This window comes from Typha angustifolia, chromosome 5 (assembly GCF_048772165.1).
Source record: "Typha angustifolia cultivar Huaian chromosome 5, ASM4877216v1, whole genome shotgun sequence".
NCBI lineage: Eukaryota > Viridiplantae > Streptophyta > Magnoliopsida > Poales > Typhaceae > Typha > Typha angustifolia.
The window spans coordinates 6,528,074-6,549,578 of NC_133243.1; the positions used below are offsets into that span (position 1 = coordinate 6,528,074).

General features: G+C 36.7%; 4 protein-coding genes across 9 annotated transcripts; 2 read left to right on the forward strand and 2 right to left on the reverse strand.

The window, feature by feature from the left end:
- Nucleotides 1-268: 268 nt before the first annotated feature.
- On the reverse strand, nucleotides 269-3,053 carry LOC140760589 (uncharacterized). Of its 3 annotated transcripts, none has more exons than XM_073097608.1 (2): nucleotides 2,878-3,053; nucleotides 269-1,621 (listed from the first exon to the last, which is right to left on the reverse strand). In XM_073097608.1, the coding sequence occupies exon 2, from the start codon at nucleotides 1,605-1,607 to the stop codon at nucleotides 585-587; it is 1,023 nt and encodes a 340-aa protein (XP_072953709.1). In that variant the 5' UTR covers nucleotides 1,608-1,621; nucleotides 2,878-3,053; the 3' UTR covers nucleotides 269-584. The 3 variants fall into 3 exon arrangements, with proteins under 3 accessions (XP_072953709.1, XP_072953710.1, XP_072953711.1); XM_073097609.1 differs by having other exon boundaries at nucleotides 2,712-3,053; XM_073097610.1 differs by lacking the exon at nucleotides 2,878-3,053 and adding an exon at nucleotides 2,065-2,693.
- Nucleotides 3,054-4,338: 1,285 nt separating this feature from the next.
- LOC140760308 (probable WRKY transcription factor 9) lies at nucleotides 4,339-6,316 on the reverse strand. Of its 2 annotated transcripts, none has more exons than XM_073097224.1 (5): nucleotides 5,993-6,316; nucleotides 5,751-5,891; nucleotides 5,342-5,647; nucleotides 5,136-5,249; nucleotides 4,339-5,019 (listed from the first exon to the last, which is right to left on the reverse strand). In XM_073097224.1, the coding sequence occupies exons 1-5, from the start codon at nucleotides 6,212-6,214 to the stop codon at nucleotides 4,513-4,515; spliced, it is 1,290 nt and encodes a 429-aa protein (XP_072953325.1). In that variant the 5' UTR covers nucleotides 6,215-6,316; the 3' UTR covers nucleotides 4,339-4,512. The 2 variants fall into 2 exon arrangements, with proteins under 2 accessions (XP_072953325.1, XP_072953326.1); XM_073097225.1 differs by having other exon boundaries at nucleotides 5,751-5,903; nucleotides 5,993-6,128.
- A 2,737-nt stretch (nucleotides 6,317-9,053) lies between these two features.
- Nucleotides 9,054-12,672, forward strand: LOC140760557 (protein CPR-5-like). Of its 3 annotated transcripts, XR_012104408.1 has the most exons (6): nucleotides 9,054-9,436; nucleotides 10,370-10,426; nucleotides 10,513-10,548; nucleotides 10,644-11,315; nucleotides 11,459-12,303; nucleotides 12,393-12,672. XR_012104408.1 is itself a non-coding variant. In XM_073097561.1 (5 exons), the coding sequence occupies exons 1-5, from the start codon at nucleotides 9,122-9,124 to the stop codon at nucleotides 11,981-11,983; spliced, it is 1,605 nt and encodes a 534-aa protein (XP_072953662.1). In that variant the 5' UTR covers nucleotides 9,054-9,121; the 3' UTR covers nucleotides 11,984-12,672. The 3 variants fall into 3 exon arrangements, 2 of the variants coding, with proteins under 2 accessions (XP_072953662.1, XP_072953663.1); XM_073097561.1 differs by having other exon boundaries at nucleotides 11,459-12,672; XM_073097562.1 differs by having other exon boundaries at nucleotides 9,235-9,436; nucleotides 10,354-10,426; nucleotides 11,459-12,672.
- A 994-nt stretch (nucleotides 12,673-13,666) lies between these two features.
- Nucleotides 13,667-21,494, forward strand: LOC140760556 (uncharacterized). The gene is made up of 5 exons (XM_073097560.1): nucleotides 13,667-14,633; nucleotides 14,734-15,455; nucleotides 15,547-15,636; nucleotides 20,161-20,901; nucleotides 21,021-21,494. Exons 1-5 carry the CDS (start codon nucleotides 14,528-14,530, stop codon nucleotides 21,126-21,128), a joined length of 1,767 nt encoding a protein of 588 aa, XP_072953661.1. The 5' UTR covers nucleotides 13,667-14,527; the 3' UTR covers nucleotides 21,129-21,494.
- Nucleotides 21,495-21,505: the final 11 nt, after the last annotated feature.

Sequence of the window (21,505 nt, forward strand, 5' to 3'; positions counted from 1 at the left end):
TAGCTCTTTTATGACTAGCAAGGCTGATCACTGAATTATAGTAGTAGCCTAGCTCAGATCATGATTTCTTTAATGTGATACCACGATCCGGTACAGAAATATGTGTCAAGTAGTAAGATAGATTTTGAAATTGCTATCCTCCTGTGATCAGCTGCAAGAAACCTCTCAAAACGTAAATACCGGCCTGATACCTACTCTATTGGTGTTTATTTCCTGCATAATTAGAGGTATATTTTCCTTATCAAGACAAACAAAGAGTCCTCAATACTTGTCGTAAGCTTTTCACTAACTCCTGTTCTAAATAGATTAATAGAAAAAGGGAACAAATTTTTTGAAGTGTCCAACTACTAAATAACCCTGATGAATGCAATGCAATGAATTATTATTCATGACAACATAAAGTAGTGAGAGTTGTATAATTTTATTTTGCAGAACCAAAGCATGAGCTTACATTAAGGCAACTTCCACTTCATCCTTCACCACATGAGCCTAAATCAGTTATCAACGAAATGTGTATAAATACTTTTGCAATTAATTATCAACTCTCTTTTGCTGTAAACAAGATGTAAGCCAGTTCCTTTTTGTCAGCTTGCACCGAAGACCAACCTTCCTCGACTTCTACGGCGACGTCGTCTCCGTCTCTCAGATTCCAGCCTACCTATATCTCCCCCTTCATTTATTACTAGATCAGCCTCATTATCATGATCCGAGGAATAAGCAGCAGTGGCATCCCCACCACTGCCAGTCATAGGAATGTAACCAGTATCTTCTTCCCTGCCTTCAGATGCACCATTGTCCCTATTAAGCCTCATGAGACGTGCACCCTCTCGCAGGAAAAAGTAAAGAATGTTCGTACCGATGCCACGACTCCCTCCATCAAAGCCTCCATCCGCATTGCCTAACTCTTCATCACTGTCCGAGTCACTGTTACCCATTTCTATTGCATAATCGCCAAACACTACGGCCCTTGGCATTGATGACCTTATTGTGCTGATCACATCTTGCCTCTCTCTTTCATGTTCGAGTGTTCTCCACTTCTGTTCAACAGCAGGATCCACCTCTCGTGGCCTTGCGGAAGGGTGTTCAGATCTCACATGCTTGCGAAGTTCCTTATAGGACCCTATAAATGAGCAACCATCCTGCATACAAGTTCTCTTTTTACTATTTAGATATTCTCGAGCAGGTTCCACCACGGTCCATCCCTTCACTTGTCCACGGCACAGAGGACATGCAATCCTTGTTACATCAGATTTCTCACTTTCGAAGGTGAGGCTGGGGCCACCAGCTGCTGACCCGTGATGGAGCGATGCCACCTTTGTGTAAGCCTTCTTAAATTGATTGAGACAATTTGAGTGGCGATAGCTGGTCCGACACATATAAGGGCGACAACCCTGCTCATGTGATGAGCAAAGGAGCAGGACAGCATTGTGTGGATACTCCATACACACTGCGCAGGTGGCATCTTCCCAGTCCCTTTTCTCCAGGGTTACTGATGTTTTTTTCTGGGTGGCATCTTTCCTGGACTTCCATCTGTAGGAAGGACTAGAATACGGAGTCGTCCTGAGATGATGAAGTGAGAGTCTTCGGCCCCTGATATTTCCTGCCATTTGCCGCAGAAAACCTACGAAGATTAACCATAACCAATTCAATTCCAAAACAAAAGCCAATTTCTGTACCTAGTTATCTGGAAAGACCACACTATGACAGATAAAGCAATCTTCATCAATACATAATAAATTGAAAAGAGCTAGTGAGACGGCTAATGCTTTCCCCCAGGAAGATGTACTCTTACAAGATCATCTAAGTCTAACAGTTACGAGAGTTACAAGCACATATCAACATGTTAATAATTTATGAAATAAACAGTTACATATCAACATGTTAATAATTTATGAAATAAACAGTTTTCAGATAAAAGAAAAATGAAATGGATGGCAAACTACACATAGTGGAGAAGAGCATATCTAGGTGAAAGAAGAGGTTCTTACACTATGTCCTACATTAACGAACTAGAATGCATATTTCAAAAGGATGCTGTAAATTCATCATGATAAGATTTCTTACAAGGCTTTGCTCTGCTCTCCAATTCAAGCACAGACTTGAGAGAAAATTCTAACCTCTAGCATAGAACAAATGGCAACCACCCTTCAGCAAATCAGCAGCAGTAATGTATAGGAAACTAATTATGCCATGGAGAGATGTGCAAGATCACCATCTCTTATGCTGTAGATGCTTGCAATGGCAGGATATAAAGCACTTCTCTATTTATTGAAGTCTTAAAAAGTCTTTGAAGTTTGCATTACAAAGGCACAATTGGGTATTCACTAAAATAAAATAAAATAAAAATCTAATAGCTCGGATCTAAACCTGTTTTTAAGATGTATTGGAAGAGAGGATACGAGGAACAGCAAAAGAACAAGAGAGAGGATAAACTAGACAAACTAAATCTAATTCAATTCATCATAAAAATCAATCCTATAAACCAAAAGATAAAATAATTTAACAGATCAGAATTACTAAATTTTCTGCTATCCTACGCTAGAAATCGAAATGATCTATTTCCCTTAAAAAGTAATCATCCAATAGTCGAAAAAATAAGAAAGAGAATGGCTTTTCTGCCAGAAAACAATTGAAATTGGAAATTTTACATCTCACACACACAAACAGCTGATCATCGAAAAACTAGTATCAGATTCGAATCAAGATCTTACAGCAAATCCGTAGATCTTGAGAAGAAAAGGGGAGAAACGAATGGAGTTTTTTCTTTTTACTCCACAAGAGCTTCTAATTCCTCGTTGCTCCACGAAGCATCCGTGATTCCAGCACAAGGAAGAAAGGAAAGAAGAGAAATGTACGAAATCGAGGCGGGAAGAGTACCTCTCGAACGAAACCGACGGTGACGCGAAGTGGACGGGGTTCGAGATCGAGAGATCGCGAGAGAGAGAGAGAGAGAGAGAGAGAGAGAGAGAGAGAGAGAGAGAGAAATGAGGAAAGATTTAGAAGTGACCAAAGTCACGGTCACGTTCCGGTCACCGGTCGATGGAATCGAGAGGAAAGAAGCCGAGGTAGTGGTGATTTATAAAATGCTTTTTGTAAAGGAAACTTACATTTCACGCCCTATATTTAATAAAGTTACGATTCAGATCCTCCTTTTCCGTATTTATATTTCGATTTTATTTCAAAACAAAAATACAGTGAATTTTCGATTTCATAAGGTTAAGCCCATCTTTATGTTTTCGTTATTTCTCTTTCAATTTTATCGTTCTGCTACTTTAAATAACCTTTTTTTTACACGATGGAATAAAAATTAAAGATAATTACATTTAGACCCTCAGAGTTATCACTCTTTTTAATATACCCATAACTTTTTTTTACACATTCAACCTTTGAACTATTAAAATTCTCTCATTTTAAAAGAATTAAAATACTCCCTTCAAACATAAGATTATTTTGATAAACTAAAGTTTATCTTCTTTTTCCAAAATAAATAAATTGCTCAATTTAAATTTACGCATAGAAAAAATAATAGAAACCTAACCGAAAAGATATTTACAATACTTTTAAAAGAAAAATATGAAAAAAAATGATAATAGTTTAAGAGTCTAAGCATAATTAACTTTAAAAACTATGAAGTAAGAAAGATTATAGTTTTTATAGATAGCGTTGTTTGATGGACGGTTGGTATTTATTTATTTTGGAAGTAAGCGTTGAGGGGGCGGGGCCTCTCAGCTAGAGGCGGTGGGCGGTGGGTTGACACGTGCAATAGGAGTGGTTCACAAGGTTGGCTTAGTCTAGCCTTGCGGCTCAAATACGTTGATATGGATAAACTGGATAAGGTGTTAGGAATATAACCAAGGTATAGCAACTACTATTATATGAGAGTAATGCTAATATTTTGACTAAAAAGTTTTAATGAATGACCCAAGAACATAATAACTACCATTTTTTGTTTGTTTGTTTGTTTGTTTGTTTTATTATTGTAGTCATCGAGGGATTAGATTCAGTTTGGGCTCGAGTAAACTAAATCTTTTAGTCCTTTTAAGTCAAACCGAAAGATTTGAGAAGAAGCTAACCGGACAGTAAATCTATTATTAATCATTTTACTTGCACCATGTTTGGAAAACTCTAAATTTGTGAAATTAAATTGATTTTTAAAATGATATCAATTGAATTCTATCTTGAATTGGTTCCAAAACACACCCAATAATTTTCTTTTTGCTTATTTGAACCCCACAAGGGAAATTGCATGAACAAAGCATACTGTTTGATCTTAGACTTTCAAAGGAGGGAGATTAAGAAGATAAAAAGACGCTGAAATTTTTGACCACACAATTCTTCTTGGCCTGCATAAAAGTCTTTAAGATCAACAACAATAATTGAAATTTGATAAATAAATTTAAAATCGATGTGACACTCAAATAGGTAACATGAGCTACAAATTACATCAGCAAGTAGAAGGATCAGCTTGAATCCAAGTAGGCAAGTATACATTTAACTAAATGTGACAATAATCTAGACCCATCTACTACTACATTTACTACTCTCTCCATCCTTGTTAACCAAAGTCTGCAAAGAAGCTTCCACTCCATGGCTATCCTTGTTCACAAATGAGTTGACGGCGGCCGCGACTGCCACTGTGAGCTTCGGGTCTGAAGCAATTGGATGAGTAAAATTTCCTACTAGTGTCTTGGCACCCTCATTTATCCATGTAGAGCTTCCACCAGCCCTGCTATGATCTGAATATAGGTTTGCATCCCATGGGTGCTTCAAGTTAGCCAGATCAAAGGTACTTGAATTTCTATGGTTTGTCTGGTAGGGGCTTAAGTAGGACATTGCCATCTGACTAGATAAGTTATTTGAAATGGTGGATGATGAGGAACTGGAGCCAGATAACAGCATGAACTTCGCAGCTGTGGAGGTGCTCGAAGCCATGGCGGTGGCACCGACCGGAAGCGGATGGTTGTGCGTCCCTTCGTACGTCGTCACTAGTATCGACTTGTCCTCGGGGCATCTTTGAACCTGTTCAATGCAATAGTTGATGCATAATTGATACTAAGTAGTATTTCAAGAGATCAATATTATATACTTTAATAATTTAAGTTTTTAGAGTAATTGGTAAGTTAATATTCTCTTACTTGCTTTCTTACAGGACAGCCCATCGCCACTGTGCACCGGTAATAAGCTCGAGGACATGGATTCCCCTTCGCGATCTTTTGCCCGTATTTCCGCCATTGGCATCCATCATTCATCTGTTGGTCCCCTTAACAAAAGAAAATTTAATTTGCAAGCTATATAAATAACTCTTAACTATTGCTTGATTTATATTCTTCGTAGAGCTTACAGTTGGCCCTTGGCATCTAGCTCTGACCGAAACCCTAGTCTTCCTGGTTGCTGGATTGATACTTTGGTTCATAATTCCACCCAAGTGGATCTCACTGCTCTCCATTAATGGCGGCCAAGTACTTCTCAGCTCCTTCTCTTTATCCTCTCTTGCTTCTTCTCTTCCATGTGTGTCTACATACGTTTGCAGCTTCAAAGATAAACCTAGTTCCTCATCACCTTCATCTACTTCATTGCCTAACAAAGCTTTTGCTTTCTTCGGCAGGCGATGTCCATCTCCTCCGAGAGAAAGAATTACTTGGGCCTCCTAAATTTTATGCAGTTATATGCATATCATAGGAATTAAATAAAACTTGTGTGATCTTGAGATGTATAGAGATTAGAGAATACATAAGAGGTAGACGAATTACTTTAGTTTGATGATCAGCTTCGCGGATCGCTGCAAACTTCGTCTGCAGCTCGTAGTAATCTTTGGTGGTGTCGTCGATCATCTTTCTTAGCATCTCGTTCTCTTCCTTCATGCGATTCATCTCCGACTGCAACGCGCTTAGCTACACCAAAAACTTCAAGGTCATATGTTAATATCTTGTGGAAAAATTAATTAATTGAGAAGAAAAAAATATATGAAAGAATAGCTTATGCAGAAGTTAACCTCATCAGACACCATATAATCTATCGTTGGCTTCTCTTCTTTTTTGGTCTCCTCTCCTTCTTCATGATCATCATCTCCTTCTTGTTCTTCATCTACTGCAACTACCCCACCTTCCTCCTTTTCTTCTTCTTCTTCTTCTTCTTCTCCTCCTTCCTTCTCCTCTATCTTCAAAGAGAGATCTATTTGCATTAAACTCCTTCCCTTCTTCTTGATCAATGACATCTTGTAGTTGGTGGTTTAATCTCTCTTTTTCTCCATCTTCCCTTTTGGGTTTTAATGCAACTCTCGGGGCATCTAAGTCAATGTTCTCGCGTCTAAGACGTATTAAATGGGCAATGAGAAGAGAAGACTCTCCTCTCTCTCTCTCTCTCTCTTAATATCAAATATTATATATCTCAAGATTAAATTTAGAATACTTATAAAACCACTCAGAATGTTGTCGATGACTAAAAATATTGGCATGACAAGAAAATTTCTAATCATCGACTATATTTTGAGAGACTTTTTAGTACCTCAGACAAATTATTCTTATATTTGGTGATGTCATATGACAAATAGATACCCAATGAAGTCAAGTGGTTATTTTATTTTTATTTTTAAATTGGTCATGTGAGTCGAGAGCGCTTCCATCGTTGTGAATTCTTTTTCTAATGCGTTCTTGGGTCATCGATGGGAGAGCTAAGTCAACGCTTTCGAATTTCTTGGCTGACGTTGTTCTCATCCTGCCAAACAACACCACAATCCGCCTACAGACAAAATATAATGGCTGCTGCCATTTGAATCCGAATAGAATTATGAATCGTTTACTTAGAGTTTTGAGTTATTACTTGATTGGGGATATTATATAGTTCCATCCAACTCACATCACTATTTTATTTTAAAGAATTTTCTCGTAGAAATCCTATTGATATTTTTCATATAAGACACTTGAATTTTCCAGCTATATGGATATTTGATCATTCAAACCTTACATTTTATTTTTAACATCTTAACTTTAATAACAATTGACAGAATAAAAAATATGTCAGGCCGGAAAAATATTCCTCATTTAATCTTAAAATTTGATCCTTTTCTTTTATATTGACCTTAAGAAAACTAAGATGTTTTTGAACTATTAAAATCGAATGTAGGAGCCAAATGATGAAGTTGGATTTGAGAAAACTAATAGGACATAAATTTACTATTATTCTTGTGATTTGTATAAGATCAACTTCATAGAAGAATTTCAAAAAGATGTCTTGTTCTTCTACAATTTCTCTTATCCTATCAAGACTTTTAAAGTCCTCATGATTGCGGTGGTCAACTAGTTATTAGGAACAAATAGAACTGCATAGCTGTAACTAGAAGTCTTTGGAATAGATCTGAGACTCAGAAAATTCTTAGGTTAAGAAGAACCCAAAAAGAAATTGTCAACTAGAAGAGTACCTCCCCATGTTCTCCTATTTGTCCATATCATTGTTAGTTCTATTGACCTAGAAATAATTATAATTTGATTGACTGTTCCTGGGAATACTCCATGAATTAATTTAATTCTTGACCCAGAGATTGTTATATCAGAAACTCTCTTCATGCGAAAGAAATGGCAATAGAATTAGTATTGAAATTAATAATCGAGTCTTACCGGTTTACGACGAACATCATGAATTTAATTTCTTATAAATATTGAGATTGATATTTGATAAATTTTTTAAGATGATTTTAATTAAGTAACATTTCTTGTTGGAAAGGTTATTCTAATTAATGACTGATATACATACTTATCAGAAAGGGTAAGCCCAATTATTTAGTTATGTTAAACTAAGTGCTCATGATTTATATAAAAAAATATCTGTAATGATTAAAGCTAAGAGTCAGATTAGATTCATATCATTGTTATTTGTACTCGAACCTAATAAATCCAACGGTGGCAAAAGTTGACTCCCATTGTATAATAATCTAAAAAGAACAAGTTGATGGATTTCTTTTCCTTAACAACGTGCAGAATTTTGGAAGAGATTTACTACTCCGAATGAGCCATTAAATAAATAGTAGATCAAAATCTGAGTATTATTTTTGTTTTCAGAGATGTGGAAACTAAATGGTGTATTAATTGAACCTTCGCCATTAGAATTTAAACTCAATATCCAAGAGTATTCACGCAGGCAGACAAAAACTCCAAGATATTTTTATTTTTTTTAAGACTGGATGAAGATATTTCCTTTTTATTTTTTTCTTATTAATATAGTTCTTCGTCTTAGCATCCATAGTTGACTCGATAAATTGATATCGTGACTCATTTTCTAAACAAATTAAAATTTAATTTATTTGGATTCAGATTGTAAATAAGTAAATTTGTCTAACTTACTATTAAACAAATTATATTTGTGCTTATTAAATTTACTAATTATGATCTGATCCGCCAACTCATTTATGAAACGATAATCTATTTATAATAAAAAACTATTTATAATTTAAATTTTTTATTATAATTTGAATACTTTATATGGATTTGAATAACTTATGCCAATAACTTATTTATAAAATATATAACCCGTTTAATAAGTCATTAGTCTTGCCGAGATTTGTTTGAAGTTTGAACTAGATAATTGGTGAGACTTTTAAAGATTAGTGGACTTGTATTGATTTCATTCCTAGGATTAACACCTTTCAATGGAGCACTTTCTCTTTAGAAGTGCTTGTCTAATTAAATCATTTAATTAGAAGGCCTACGGACTGCTCATCAAGAAAAATCCAAGTCCTTGTCTGATTAATTAGGATTAAAAATGTCTAAATATTCTTCTTTTTTTCAAGTTCTGGCAAGAAAATTGAGTTTTTGATTAGTTGATGTGGTAAAATATATTTAATTTTTTATTTTAAGTTTTGATGAGAGTATCTTATGCGTAAAAAAGATCTATGAGGGTTAATTTGGTCAAAAGCTCTAGAAAATCTTGTAAACCGAATCCAAGCTCAAACTAAGATCTCCTACTAAATCCTATTAGAATCTAGTAACTCTCTAGTGCAATAGTCGGAAGCATGGCTTTTGAAAGAAACTTCCCAAAAACTACCCCACTGTTGTTTTATAATTATTCTAATTATTACCAAATCCCCGATTCGAAGAGTACCCCTTTCGCCTCCTTTCCTTTCCCGATCATGGAACCCCTCAAGTACGGCGGCGGTGGCATCGGTGGAGGAGATCAGATTTCCGCCGCCGACCCACCGCCGCCCGTCGTGATAGGATCGATGGCTGTAACATCTAAGGCCAAGAGGGGGAAAAAGGATGCCGCTTCTTCCTCCTCCTCCTCGTCTTCTTCCTCTCTCTACCACTCTCGCCAGAGAGGGGTGCGGCTAAGGTTACGGCGACGAGCTTGGCCGGCCAATCGTGGAGGTGGTGTTTCGGATGACGGCGACAGTGTCCAAGATCTTGGTCTTCCTCTCGGAATGTCCTTTGCCGCTGTTGTTGCCCAGGTTCTTTTTTAAAACTTCCTAGGGCTTCAAGATACTTTGATTAAAATGCTTGGTTTTTGGTCCAATTTCTCTTTTACTTTTATTGTAATTTACGGAGATTGATTTTGGATCCAATGAGTAAAGGTGATCAATTTGATTTGGTGCTTTTAAGGTTTTATTCTCTGCTCTCGAACTTGGATTAGGTGTAATTGAAAACTTGTTTGTTATGCCATGGATCTATAGTTTTGTATTACGATTATTAGGTATACTGTACGTAATGATTGGGTTCAACATGTCAAATTTTTATAGTCTGATGGCAATAAATCTAATTAGCTCTGGCAGTCTTCATAAGTACGTGTACAGCTTAAGCTGCAGGAATAATATGATTTCTAATCTCTCTAAGGGGCTCAGAGAATAACTGATGCTAGATTCACAATCCATGCCTATCTTTTGCATAAACATCCAATCCTGGCAATCGACAATTTCCTGTTCTCCATTCACATCTCACTGAATTTTTCGTACGCCAGTTGTTTCCCGTCAGTTCATATTAATAAAATATGGGTGATCTTATAGCAACCTTAAAATCTTGTCTTTTCAGTTTAACAGCTATACAAGAAAGAGGCGGCTTCTTCATTTAACATTCATGTTCAAATTCTATGTGTAATATCTACATCAATTTTATCTTTTTCATTAAATTCTTTTCATGAAAGATTCAGGTAAGTGTCATTATATCCAACATAAGGAAAACAATCCCTCCTACATACGTCTTGTCCATTAAGGGTGTTGTTCTTCATCTCAATGTCTGTAGGCCAAGACATTTTTTTTTCTTTCTCCTGCTTTAATTGCATGATAGAATCCATCCTTTATATGAATGTAGAATTTCTGTTATGTTGCATTTTATTAGTTCCACAATCAGTTAACTGCTAACTTGATGATAGGAATGTGCTGTTTCAGGTTTTGAATAGAATGACTATCTCAGGAGAAAGGTTGCCTGTAGATCATCTTTGCAAGGTATTTCTCTTTCCCCTAGCTCTAACATACGATGACTACAAGCTTTTAGAGCCTTGTATGATCACTCAAGAAAAATATATATGCAGATCTGTACTTCGGCTGTGAAAGAATCGGTCATAAATGTAAGTCTGTTTCTAACTTCTTTCTTTCTGTCACTAATTTTCTTGTATGAACTTGTTTGTGCTGAAATAGTGCTTTGTTTTGCTTCTTTAAATAGATATATGGTAACAGGTACAACTGTTTCATGAGAAGCTTCGAAAAGTCATTTGACAGCACATTGAGAACGCTTCATGTTATCAATGAGACATCTACCTCTGAGCAAGGATACACTTCTCGTCCTTCAATTCTATATAGCAGTAGTGGAGCTGCAGAAAATTTGGACAGCCTTGATTTGCGGAGTGGCATCGAAGAGTTCCAGGAGACTCAGTCCTTGGATTCTATGAACAATCAACTTATTCTTCATGGGCAAAATAGTCGGCAGCTAGCTCACATTTGTCATAATATATCTAGCCCTGAATTTAATCAGCATATCATAAGTACATATGAGAGATCTGTGGAGGAGCAAAGTCGCTCTAATGACCTTAAGGAGGTTGAAATAGGTCTAACTATGAAAAGGTTACAATTAAAGGAATCTCAATTAGCTCTTAGTTCCTACACACATGTGTTAGAGAAGATAAAGATTTCTATGGGGGTAGCAAAAGCTTCCTTCAAAGAAGAGAAATTGAGGAATCAGATGCTGGATTCAAGGCATGCAGAACTTCTCAAGAGGTTCATCGATCTTCTTGTCACTGGCTTGATTATCATGTTGGGTTGTTTTGCTTATGGAACTTCTGTTTATTCATACCAACGGATCACTGAGGTTGCATCAGCCTGCAAAGCCACATCCAAGGTACATTACAGTACTTTAACTTTTAGAAATTTGGGAATAAGGGGCCTGGACCCAGTTATGCTTTTTAAGTTTTAGAAATTTGTAATGCATGCTGATGTTTTGGGGAATCAGGAGTTGTGTCTGATTCTGTGTTCTTGTTTTAGGAATCTAGATCTTGGTGGATGCCAAAGTCGGCTGCATCTTTTAGTTCAGGTTGGCTTTTCTTGAGATGCCATGTGATTGTCCTAACCAGAATGTTCTTTGGCATATTGATGATTCTAGCCATTGTCTGGTTGATTCTCCAACGTTCACTGGTGTCTGGGCCAAGTATGCCTGTAACATTCAATGTCGTGCTGTTAGGAGTTGCTTGTGGTTTTTCTGGAAAGTTGTGTGTGGATGCACTAGGAGGGCATGGATACTGGTGGCTCCTATTCTGGGAGGGTCTCTGCTTGCTTCATTTCCTTGGAAATATATTCCCATCTGCTCTCTATCATATTCTCTGTGGCCCTATTTCTCTGTCCCAAGGAACCAAAGTCCCCAAGCTGCCATATTGGCTTAGGCGATACACATTCTACAGTATCCTCTTACTTATTCTTCCTGTATCGGCGGGTTTGCTGCCATTTGCATCTATTCGTGACTGGAAGGAGCACTTTGCGGGCAAAATAATACTTGCACCTGTAAGAACTTGATGATGTACATTGGTGAAGCATATGTTTTGTGTGGTTGTGGAAGTCAATGTCACATCATCTGGTGAACATGAGCTTGATCAATGATGATCGAAAAGTATGAGTCATCCTCTTCAGCCAAAGTTTATTTAACACCAGTTCAAGATGTCCAGGTATCATTCAGGGTATTTGGCAGTATTTATGTGGTAAAACACAAAGGAACTTTTCCTGCTATCGTTCAAGCTGACCACAAACTCAGGGAATGCAAGCTTTATGTCCTGTGATTGCTGAAGACAATGATGTATAAGTAATATTGGTCTCCTTGTAGAATGAGAAGTCAGCAGGTTTGTTCAGCTTTTCTTCTGGAGCTTTGTGATGGAACTTATTTATACAAGCACTAGCTGTTTATCTTATTGACAGTATATCATACTAGGAATCGAAAGCGTGACAGATTGGCGGCATCCAGCAAGTCTGTTTCGATCCACAAAGGATCAAGCTGCAGTATGAAAGTTATTATCCTAACATTATTTATTCCAGTGAGAAAGTTCCCCTGCAAAGACTATGGCTTGAGACCATTTCAACATCTGTAAAAAACTTCTGAAATAGTGCGTAACATTTGTTTCTTCTTTGATAACACTTAAACTATTGTTGTAATATTATTTACTGGGTTGTTATATGACAAGGTTAGGGTATTATGATTTCAATTGATTCTCCGACGGAAAGGAACTTGAATTTATTAGTGTTCTTTTGTCTCTGTTGTTGAGATCGAGTGGTCTAAAAGTCGTAGGATGGATGAGTTGCCATACATTGTATGCTACTGTAAGAAGTAACTCATTTGTGTGTCTGAGATGAAGATGAGGTCCTTGTCATATTTTGGAAGATATGGAAAATGCTGTCCATCCTTCAATAGTATTCTTGAATTGTTTTGCGTTCTTACCCAAGAAGTTTGTTCTCATATGGTAGGATATTCTTGTAAAAGCTAGGCTCTATTCTGATATGATCTGTAACCTACTAGAGAAGTCCAGTAGCCATCAATATGCCACATAAATGAACCAAAACATTCAACACTCATCAATGTCATGAAAAAAAACTAAAACAATTTTTACATAATTGTCTCTGAAACTTCTAAAATATCATAATTTCTATTAAACTAGTTGTGTTCTTTTAAAAATAACATTTCATTACTTAAATCTGACTAATCATGATCAAAACCAAATTAGATTAAAAATAAATAATCGAAAACAGTTTAAAAGCTATTCAATATTTTACCTAACACCATAGTGTATAGACAAAAATCACTAATAAATATTTTATACTCTAAACTTATTTATCGATTTTGACAATAAATACAGTGAGAATTCTGAAAAGAGTACAGAAAAAAAGGTGATAATTGTAATATTTTAAAAGTTTCAGTGGCAATTACGTAGAAAACCCAAAAAGTAAATCTACGGATAACGCTAAACCCGAAGTAGCGTATCTGGCGACAAAACGAGGCAAGACCCTATTGGACGAGCCCATTTCGGCCCAAAAACTTCGCAACCGTCCATCCTCTGTCACACCCATATAATCTTTTTGGACGGCTAGGATTCGATCCTTGGATGCGTTGCACTAGTCTTCATATCTAACAGTAACGGGGGGAGTTGTGGTCTGTGTTAAAGCCTACAAGGCGAGTTGGTTTAGTTACTTAGCCATAGGGTTTTTCCAAAGCCAAAGGAAACCAAAGGAAGCCAAAGGAAACCAAAGGGGGGGAGAGAGAGAGAGAGAGAGAGAGAGAGAGAGAGAGAGAGACCCACAACAATAGCAACTCTTTGGGAGGAGAGCAAACGAGGCCTCTCCTCTCTTCTTCTATTCTGTCTACATACAATTCTGATTGGTTTTCAAAGAGAGGGAAGAACGAACTCTATTTGCTTTATTCCTCACCCCCTAATCCCAATCCTCTTCCCGCTTATTCCGCCTTATTCCTCTCCAATTCGCCCCAACATTTGGATTAGCACGAACATTGGCGCAGACCTCTTCCCTCTCCCTTCGCCGCCAGCGCGCTGCGGTACCCCGATCCCTGCTCTTATTCTGGAAGTAGAATAGCGAATAAGTTTGCGGATAGGAGGGAGTCCTCCTCCAACTCTACTACTCTTCTCTCGCCCCGACCTTTTCGCCGCCGTATTGGTATTAATATATATCTATCCCCAACTCTGGCACTGGTTTGTTCTAGATAGAAGCTCTCCGCTAGGTTTTCTTAGGGTTCCAATCTCCGGTCTTTGTGGAAGACCCGCCTCTCGTCTTTTCATCTGATTGCTAGGGTTGTTGTAATCGTGGAAAATTGTATTTTTTTTTTATTATATGAGAGGATTTGGTGCGGCATAGATTCTTTGTGCCAGCATTGGAGGGTGTGCGGAGGGCTTGGTCCCTGGTCTGGGGATGGCCCTTTGATGGGTTTATTCTCCTTCTTCCTTGGATTGTGTATTTTGTATGGTGAGAACTGAGAAAGCATTCAGTGGGAAAGAAAGACTTGTTTTTGGTTTCGGGGAGGAAGAATTAGTTCTTGTATATAGATGATGATCGCTGTCCCTCATGGAGAAAAGTGAGCCGGCGTTTAAGCCAGAGTGGTTGAAGTCATCCAACGGGGTTAGTGGCAATGCCACTTCGAATCATCACGCCAGTACTTCCTCGTATTCAAGTATTTGTTCTTCTTGCGCTTTTACATTGTTACTTGGTAGTTTTAGTTTAGTTGATTCTTGTATTTATTACCAATGATTTTTTTTTTTAAATTGTTGTAGATGAACATGGTATAGGCATATCATCTAGAAACAGATTGTCGGTGGTGAGCGATCGTGAGAGAGGTTCTTTATCTTCCTCTAGAAGGAGTTTGAGCACCAATGGATCCAGAAGTCATGATAAAGATATCTTAGGGAAATCAAGGGCTTACAGTAGTTTTGGTAGGAGCAATCGTGATAGAGAGCGGGAAAAGGATTCTGATTTTCGTGACAGAGATAATAGAATGGTCTTGGCTGACAATGGGTTCCATGACCATTTGGATCCATTAACTCTGAGTAGGTCTGAAAAGGAACTTTTGAGGCGATCTCGCTCTATGGTCTCAGGGAGGCCGGTTGATACATTTGTGAAAGGAGTTGGAACAAATTCAAGTAGTAGTGTTCTTTCTAGAGGGAATATAACTGGTTCCTCCTTCGAAAAAGACTTCCCATCCCTTGGGGTTGAAGAGAAGAATGGCCGGCCAGAAATAAAAAGGGTTTCATCTCCTGGTATTAGCACCCCTATCCAAAGCATTCCTATTGGCGCTGGAGCAATACCTGGTGTTGATATCTGGAATTCTGTATTAGCTGAAGTACCTTTGGCAGTTGGCACTAATGGGTCAGGGGTAACATCTGTTTCACATGCTGCAACTGCCATTCAGGTCCCTATAGCCTCAAGCACTGTAACAGGCTTAAACATGGCTGAAACAGTAGCACAAGCTCCATCACGAGTTCGTACTGCACCCCAGGTAGACTAGTGGATGTGGCAACAATCATGTTGAATTGTTTCATTGATATAATGCTTTACTATTTCGTACTGATGTTTAATATTCTTTTTAGTTGCCAATTGATACCCAGAGGATTGAGGAACTGACTCTTAGACAATGCAAGCAGCTAATACCTATGACACCTTCAATGACCAAAAATTCTGTAAGCTCCTGACATTTCTTAAGCTTAAAGTTTTTTTTCTTCTTCCCTTCTACTAAATATTCTTTTTAAAATGTTTGTGCATCTACAATGGTGTAGAAAAATATTTGTTTGTTTTTATTTTATCGCTAAAAGGATATCCACAAATGGAACATATATTAGTTATTGCCACATTCCGTACTGCTTTATACTGACAATCTTTCTCTCTCTTTCTGGATGATAATGGCAAATGTTTTCCATGCTTTTAATGATTATAAAACTAATAGGAAGACTTCAGATATACTTTCTCAAACAAATTTAGATAATATAATTGTCAAGAAAGAACATAGAGGGAGAATTATGTATGTAGGTTTCTAGGGTGATACTCGATGCTTAGAATTATCTTACATTGACTTATCCACTGTCTTATACTGCCTAGAAACTTACCTTTATATAACATGTTGGCATGTATATTTAGTTGTTTCACTAATTTTCTGAAGTATCTAGATAGTCTAGTTATATGTTTTCTAGGTAGCATGATGACTAGTTCGACTTGTTGGTCCTCATTTTCGTGAATCCCATTTTTGCACTATTGTGTATAATGCTTTAAAACTTGGATTTTGCTCAGGGAGTTTGTTCTAGAGCACACAAACATTGACAATTGGTTTTGCTGTTCCACTATGCTGTTTCACTATGCATTAGACCAGCTTGAAAAACAGATTGTGATCCTTCAAACATTCTTCTTCTTTGTTGCAAACTTGCACTGTACTTGGTGTCTTGATAAATGCCCTTTTGTCCCTAAGTACCATAACTTTTCAAACAATCTTGGGTGTTGAACTTGAATTTGGTCTATCACTAATTTTTCATAGTTTATGGAACTATAGATTAAAGCCTAAACGTTTAAAAAATTTGCCTTAATTTAGCTTGGTTTTGACATATAAAGCATGGATTATAGAGTTTATATATACATATGAGCTCCAATATTGAAGGTATTTATATCAAATATAAAAAAAAAATGAGCTGATCGTGTGCACGACGTTTCAATGCTACATCTGTCACAGTATCTGATGTGGACATGCCAACAATATTGAAGCAATCTTAGAATTTCTGTCAATACAATATCTGTTGCTTCATAGATCTTATGTTACTCTGTCATATATTTTATATGGCAATCTTAGAATTCCTGTTCTTTGAAAGGGCTGAAGTTTCTTTTCCATCAACAAGAGGAAGTTCAGTGGCTAAGTGGTAGCAAGATATATTCTTGTTCTTGATGGATAAGAAGAAAGTTCAAATTTAGACACTTCTCTAAATTTTTTTTAATCTCTCTCTAGCTTGCTTCTTAAGTCTCAACAATAATTAAATGTTATGCACAACTGTATCTTTTTATTCATATATTTATGTTACTTAGGAGTAAGGAGGGTACTGATAGAATATCTACTCATGGAGTGACTTATTGTGTGGGTTGAAAAATAGATCAGTTTCCACAAGGGCTGATCCTAACTGGATTGAAATTGAAATCTGGATCTAATTTACCCTTTAGATGTATGAAGAAAGTATTGAAAGAACAGCATTTTTTCTAATTAGAGAGTAACATTTTTGGGTCAGTGAGTAGTAGAACCAACGGCCTTAGAGAAGAAAATAGATTTGTGATTAACCAACTATTTGTTTTGATTTATTAAACCTTCCTTTTCTGTTTGGTCAATTAGCTTGAGGCTTAAGCAAACCTTAAAGATTTACAATAGTCAAGATCTCATTAAAATGGAAGAGGGAATCAATGGAACATGTTTTGCACATTTAAGGGAAGAGAAGAAATTTTTCGAGAGTAAATGAGGAAGAAAGTGAAGAAAGATTATGATCTAATCCAAGGAAATACGAGAATAAACATACAAATCTTGTAAAATCTCCGGAATATAATAGTAATATTAGTAATAGTAATAATACTAATAATAAGAACTAATGGTTGTCATGTTCAAACAATAACCCCCTGGAATATACTTTCTATACTTCTGGTGGTCGCGTTCGAACACTTGCACACATTTGTAAAATATAGAAAACGTTTTTGGACCGTTTGAACAGGCTCGCGCTTCGTTCGAACGCGCCCGACGAAAATGCATTGTTTTTAGGGTTATCATTTCTTTGTTTGCTTGTTAGATTAGCCTTTAAATAGACGGAAGCCAACCTTATTGAAGCTATTGATGAAATATTGAAGTTTTTTCCTCTATCTCTTTCTCTTATGGCATCCATCATTAGACGTTTTTTTTTTCCTTCTTCAATCCGACCATGCCCCCTTGCCTATCAAGGATCGGTCCATCCTCTATCCCTTTATCTAGCTTAATGCTTTATTCCACCATCGCTGTCATTGTCACCTCCCAATACCGTAATCATTACTCCACCTTCCACCAACCACAACCATCTCACTGCCATCTGATTATCGGTTAGTATTTTTCTCGTAACTTCTGATCTAAACCTCCAATTGGCATGATTCTGATTGCATTGGATTCCTTACTTCAAAAGGAACAACTCATCACAGATCTTTTATACGGCTAGATTGTTCGTAGTTCTCGAAAGTTTCGCCCTAGATCGAAACCAAGTTGATTAATTGTATCTCGCAACGAAAGCCCCCTAACAACTAACAGTTTCTCTTTAGTGCAATCTATGAACACCATTAATATCTGAACCTGCTTAGTCTTCTTTGAAATATAGCAAGAGTATAAGTTTAACACCGGAATCCCGATAATCCCATACTCTTGTGTGATTATCTTACCTTTAATGATAACATATTAATATTTAAAGCTACTTGTCTTTGAACATACATCAGGATCTATTAGTTTCAATCCAAGATTCCTTTCTTGATGTTGAAGCCATCTCTAGACTTAATTCTATTTGTTAGATCTGTAAGTGGGTTCCTACTGATTTAAAACGTGAATTATTTTAGAAACAAATATTAATAGCACAGATTTTCCTGAATACGACTTTTGTTCTGAAATCAGCAAAATTCCTAGCTTGTTTTAGTTTCAAACGATTTATTTCTTAGGCAGATTCCTCTTCCTAGGGCTGCTGTTCATTAGTTTTAGCGAAGGAAGAGAGGTTAGTGACTAATGGAAGATATAGGTCATAGGTTTAGATTAATTTTCTGCACCAGTATTCATCTACTCTTTTTCTTCTACAGTCTTCTATTTGTTATGTGATAATCTATTAAGAATCTCATTGTATATAATTAGTTTAAGATCTACTGAGTCTCAAATTTTTGCAATGGCACTTTCATTTAATATCTTTTATCTTTCTGTTTGACGCTATTGTAGATTTATCAAGTAGATGTTTTGTCAACAAACAAAATACACCATGGAAGCTCATTTCAAATATTTTAGTTAATATATTCAGCCCCTTTGACATCTCTTCATCTGCAAAGAATTCTCGACGTGAAAACACAGAGACAAAGGGCTGATCTTTGAATAGGAAAAAGAATGGATCCGCAAGGTCCCAAATGAATTGGCTTATTCGAAAAAAGCCTTGTTCTTTGGAAGATCTATCTCGTGTCTGCATATTTGATTCCATCCATAAATCCATTTTCTTCCCTATGAGTTCCAGTATCGATAAGAATTCTAGTTCTTACTGTTCATATGTTATGGTATGAATATACCATAGTTGGAGAATTTCATTCGTCTCCCCTTCCAATGATAGCTCAAACATACTTATGCTTGATACTACCGATTTCTCTGCACTTCTTCTCTACAACAAACCACCTTAATTCCACATGGAGACCCTATCTTAGGCTTCTTTAAATTAATTAACATACGTAAGGCTCTTTTCTTTTCTCTAAAATTCGACATCAATCTTCTTAGTAGTTAGGTAACTTCTAATGTAGATTTACATGATGTAAAACAAACTTATTTTTCAGATACACTAGGTTTGTTTTAACTTTTTTTTTTTAAACTTCTATTGACTTTATTTAGTTATTCTTTCACAAGTTTCATAGTATTAACCAAAAGTTTAATTTACGATAATTTGCAAAATCCTTTATAATCTACATTACATTTTAGTACTAAAATGTTCTTTCTTAACTGTCATCTTCTTTTTAGGCCTTCTAATTTTTTTAAATAGAAAAGTCAATCAAATTAATTCATTATGTAGGTATCCCTAAATATTGGTTGACATGCAATTAATTATTACAGCCTTTCCAAGTTCTATCTGTTTAATCTGTATCCTCTCCTCACAGTTGTTTTTTAAATTTTGGAGGTTGTCTAGATGCTAAGTTTGATTTGTCAACCTTCCTTTTGCCACTTGATGGCATTTATGAGGGATTTTGTTGTTTTCTGTTGTCTTATTGGAACTGTCATTTGCAACCTTTGTACTTAATAGATCTCAGCTTTATGATTATTTCTTTCTAATAAGGTTATAGTTTCAATGCGAAATTTTGTTTTGTATCTTTTATTTCTTTTACTTGTGGAGAATAGATGACTAATCATTATTTATTGTGACTCACTATTTTTCTGGTCATCAACTCTTGAGTAAAGTTATTCATGCTTCAAGATTCTGTTCCCTGTTCAGGTTTCAAGCTTATCAGAAAAGCTAAAAGCCAAAGGAGCAAGAGGTGGGGAATCTGCTGCTGCTTTTAAGATCGGGCAGAAGTTGTCATCTCAGCCTGTCACCTCTGCCTTTCATGCCCCAGTTAGATCTGATATCACAAAGCTATCTCAAGTGGGAAGCTTCCAAGTACTCAACCGAGAAAAGAATTCTGTCTCTCCTACTGCTAAAGATGGCCCAAATGTTAGCAACGTTGTGACCCCTGTTGGTCTAGCTCCTGCATCAATTCTTTCTTCGAAGAGCCCTACTAACCAAAAATTCAAAGGTGATAGCAAGAGTGCCACTGCATCATCTTCCCTAGGTTCATTTGGTGAGAAAAGGTTGCAGTCTCAAGCTAAGGACAGGCATGAATTTTTCAACTACATACGGAACAAGACATCAAATTCTTCTTCTGGTGCTACTCCTGAGTCCGGCTCTGTTTCACCTTCATCCAGCTCTGTAAATTCAGGAAAGCTGAGTTCTGCTGGTGACCATGGGAAAAATGGTAGTTCCGACTTGAAGTCCTCAGAGAACGGAAATTGTAGTTGTGAAGATCCAGATGCTTGCGAGGAGTCTCAGAGATTTCTGACTGACAATGAAGAAACCAACTCATTTTTCGAGCCTGTTGACCCAGAAGAAAAGGCCTTCTTACACTCACTTGGCTGGGATGAAAATGAAGAGGTGGCTGCTCTCACAAAGGAGGAGATTGATGCTTTTATCATGAAGGTAATCCAGTTAACTGTCTATATCGAAGACTTCCATTTACATGTTTGGAGAAAGCTACTTAGTGTTATCTAGTCTTGAGACACTGCAATATTTGACTTCTTTTTACATCCTTTTTACAGCACAAGGAAGAGCTAGTCCAATCCTCTAAGCTGTTACAGCAGAAGATTCTATTAAAGGAAGAGCTAGTAGAAGCATCTGCAGACAATGTAACTGGCAGTGATGCCTGAGGCATGAATTTTGTTAAATTACCTCTGCTTCAGGCCTAGTGATTATTTAGTTTAAGTAGTTAAATATTATTCCATTGACATTTAGAGGATCTGAGAGGTGGAAAGTCGGTAGATATTCTTGCTGGTGAAAAATTAGGAGGGATTTGTTAGTGTTTCCCAGTTTTTGCTGCTGAAGGTATGCCAAATGAAAAATAAAGTACAGGTTCTTCAGGCCTTAGGAGCTACATTGGCATGCTATCTTTTGAAACACAGGTCTCTCTCTTCTTTTTCATTTTTATTTTTGGTTTATTTTCTTGTTGCCTTGAGAAATGATGAGAATTGACGAGAAAGGTATATAGAATTTCCTTAGGTTTAAGAATTTGAATATTTTGGAGAAT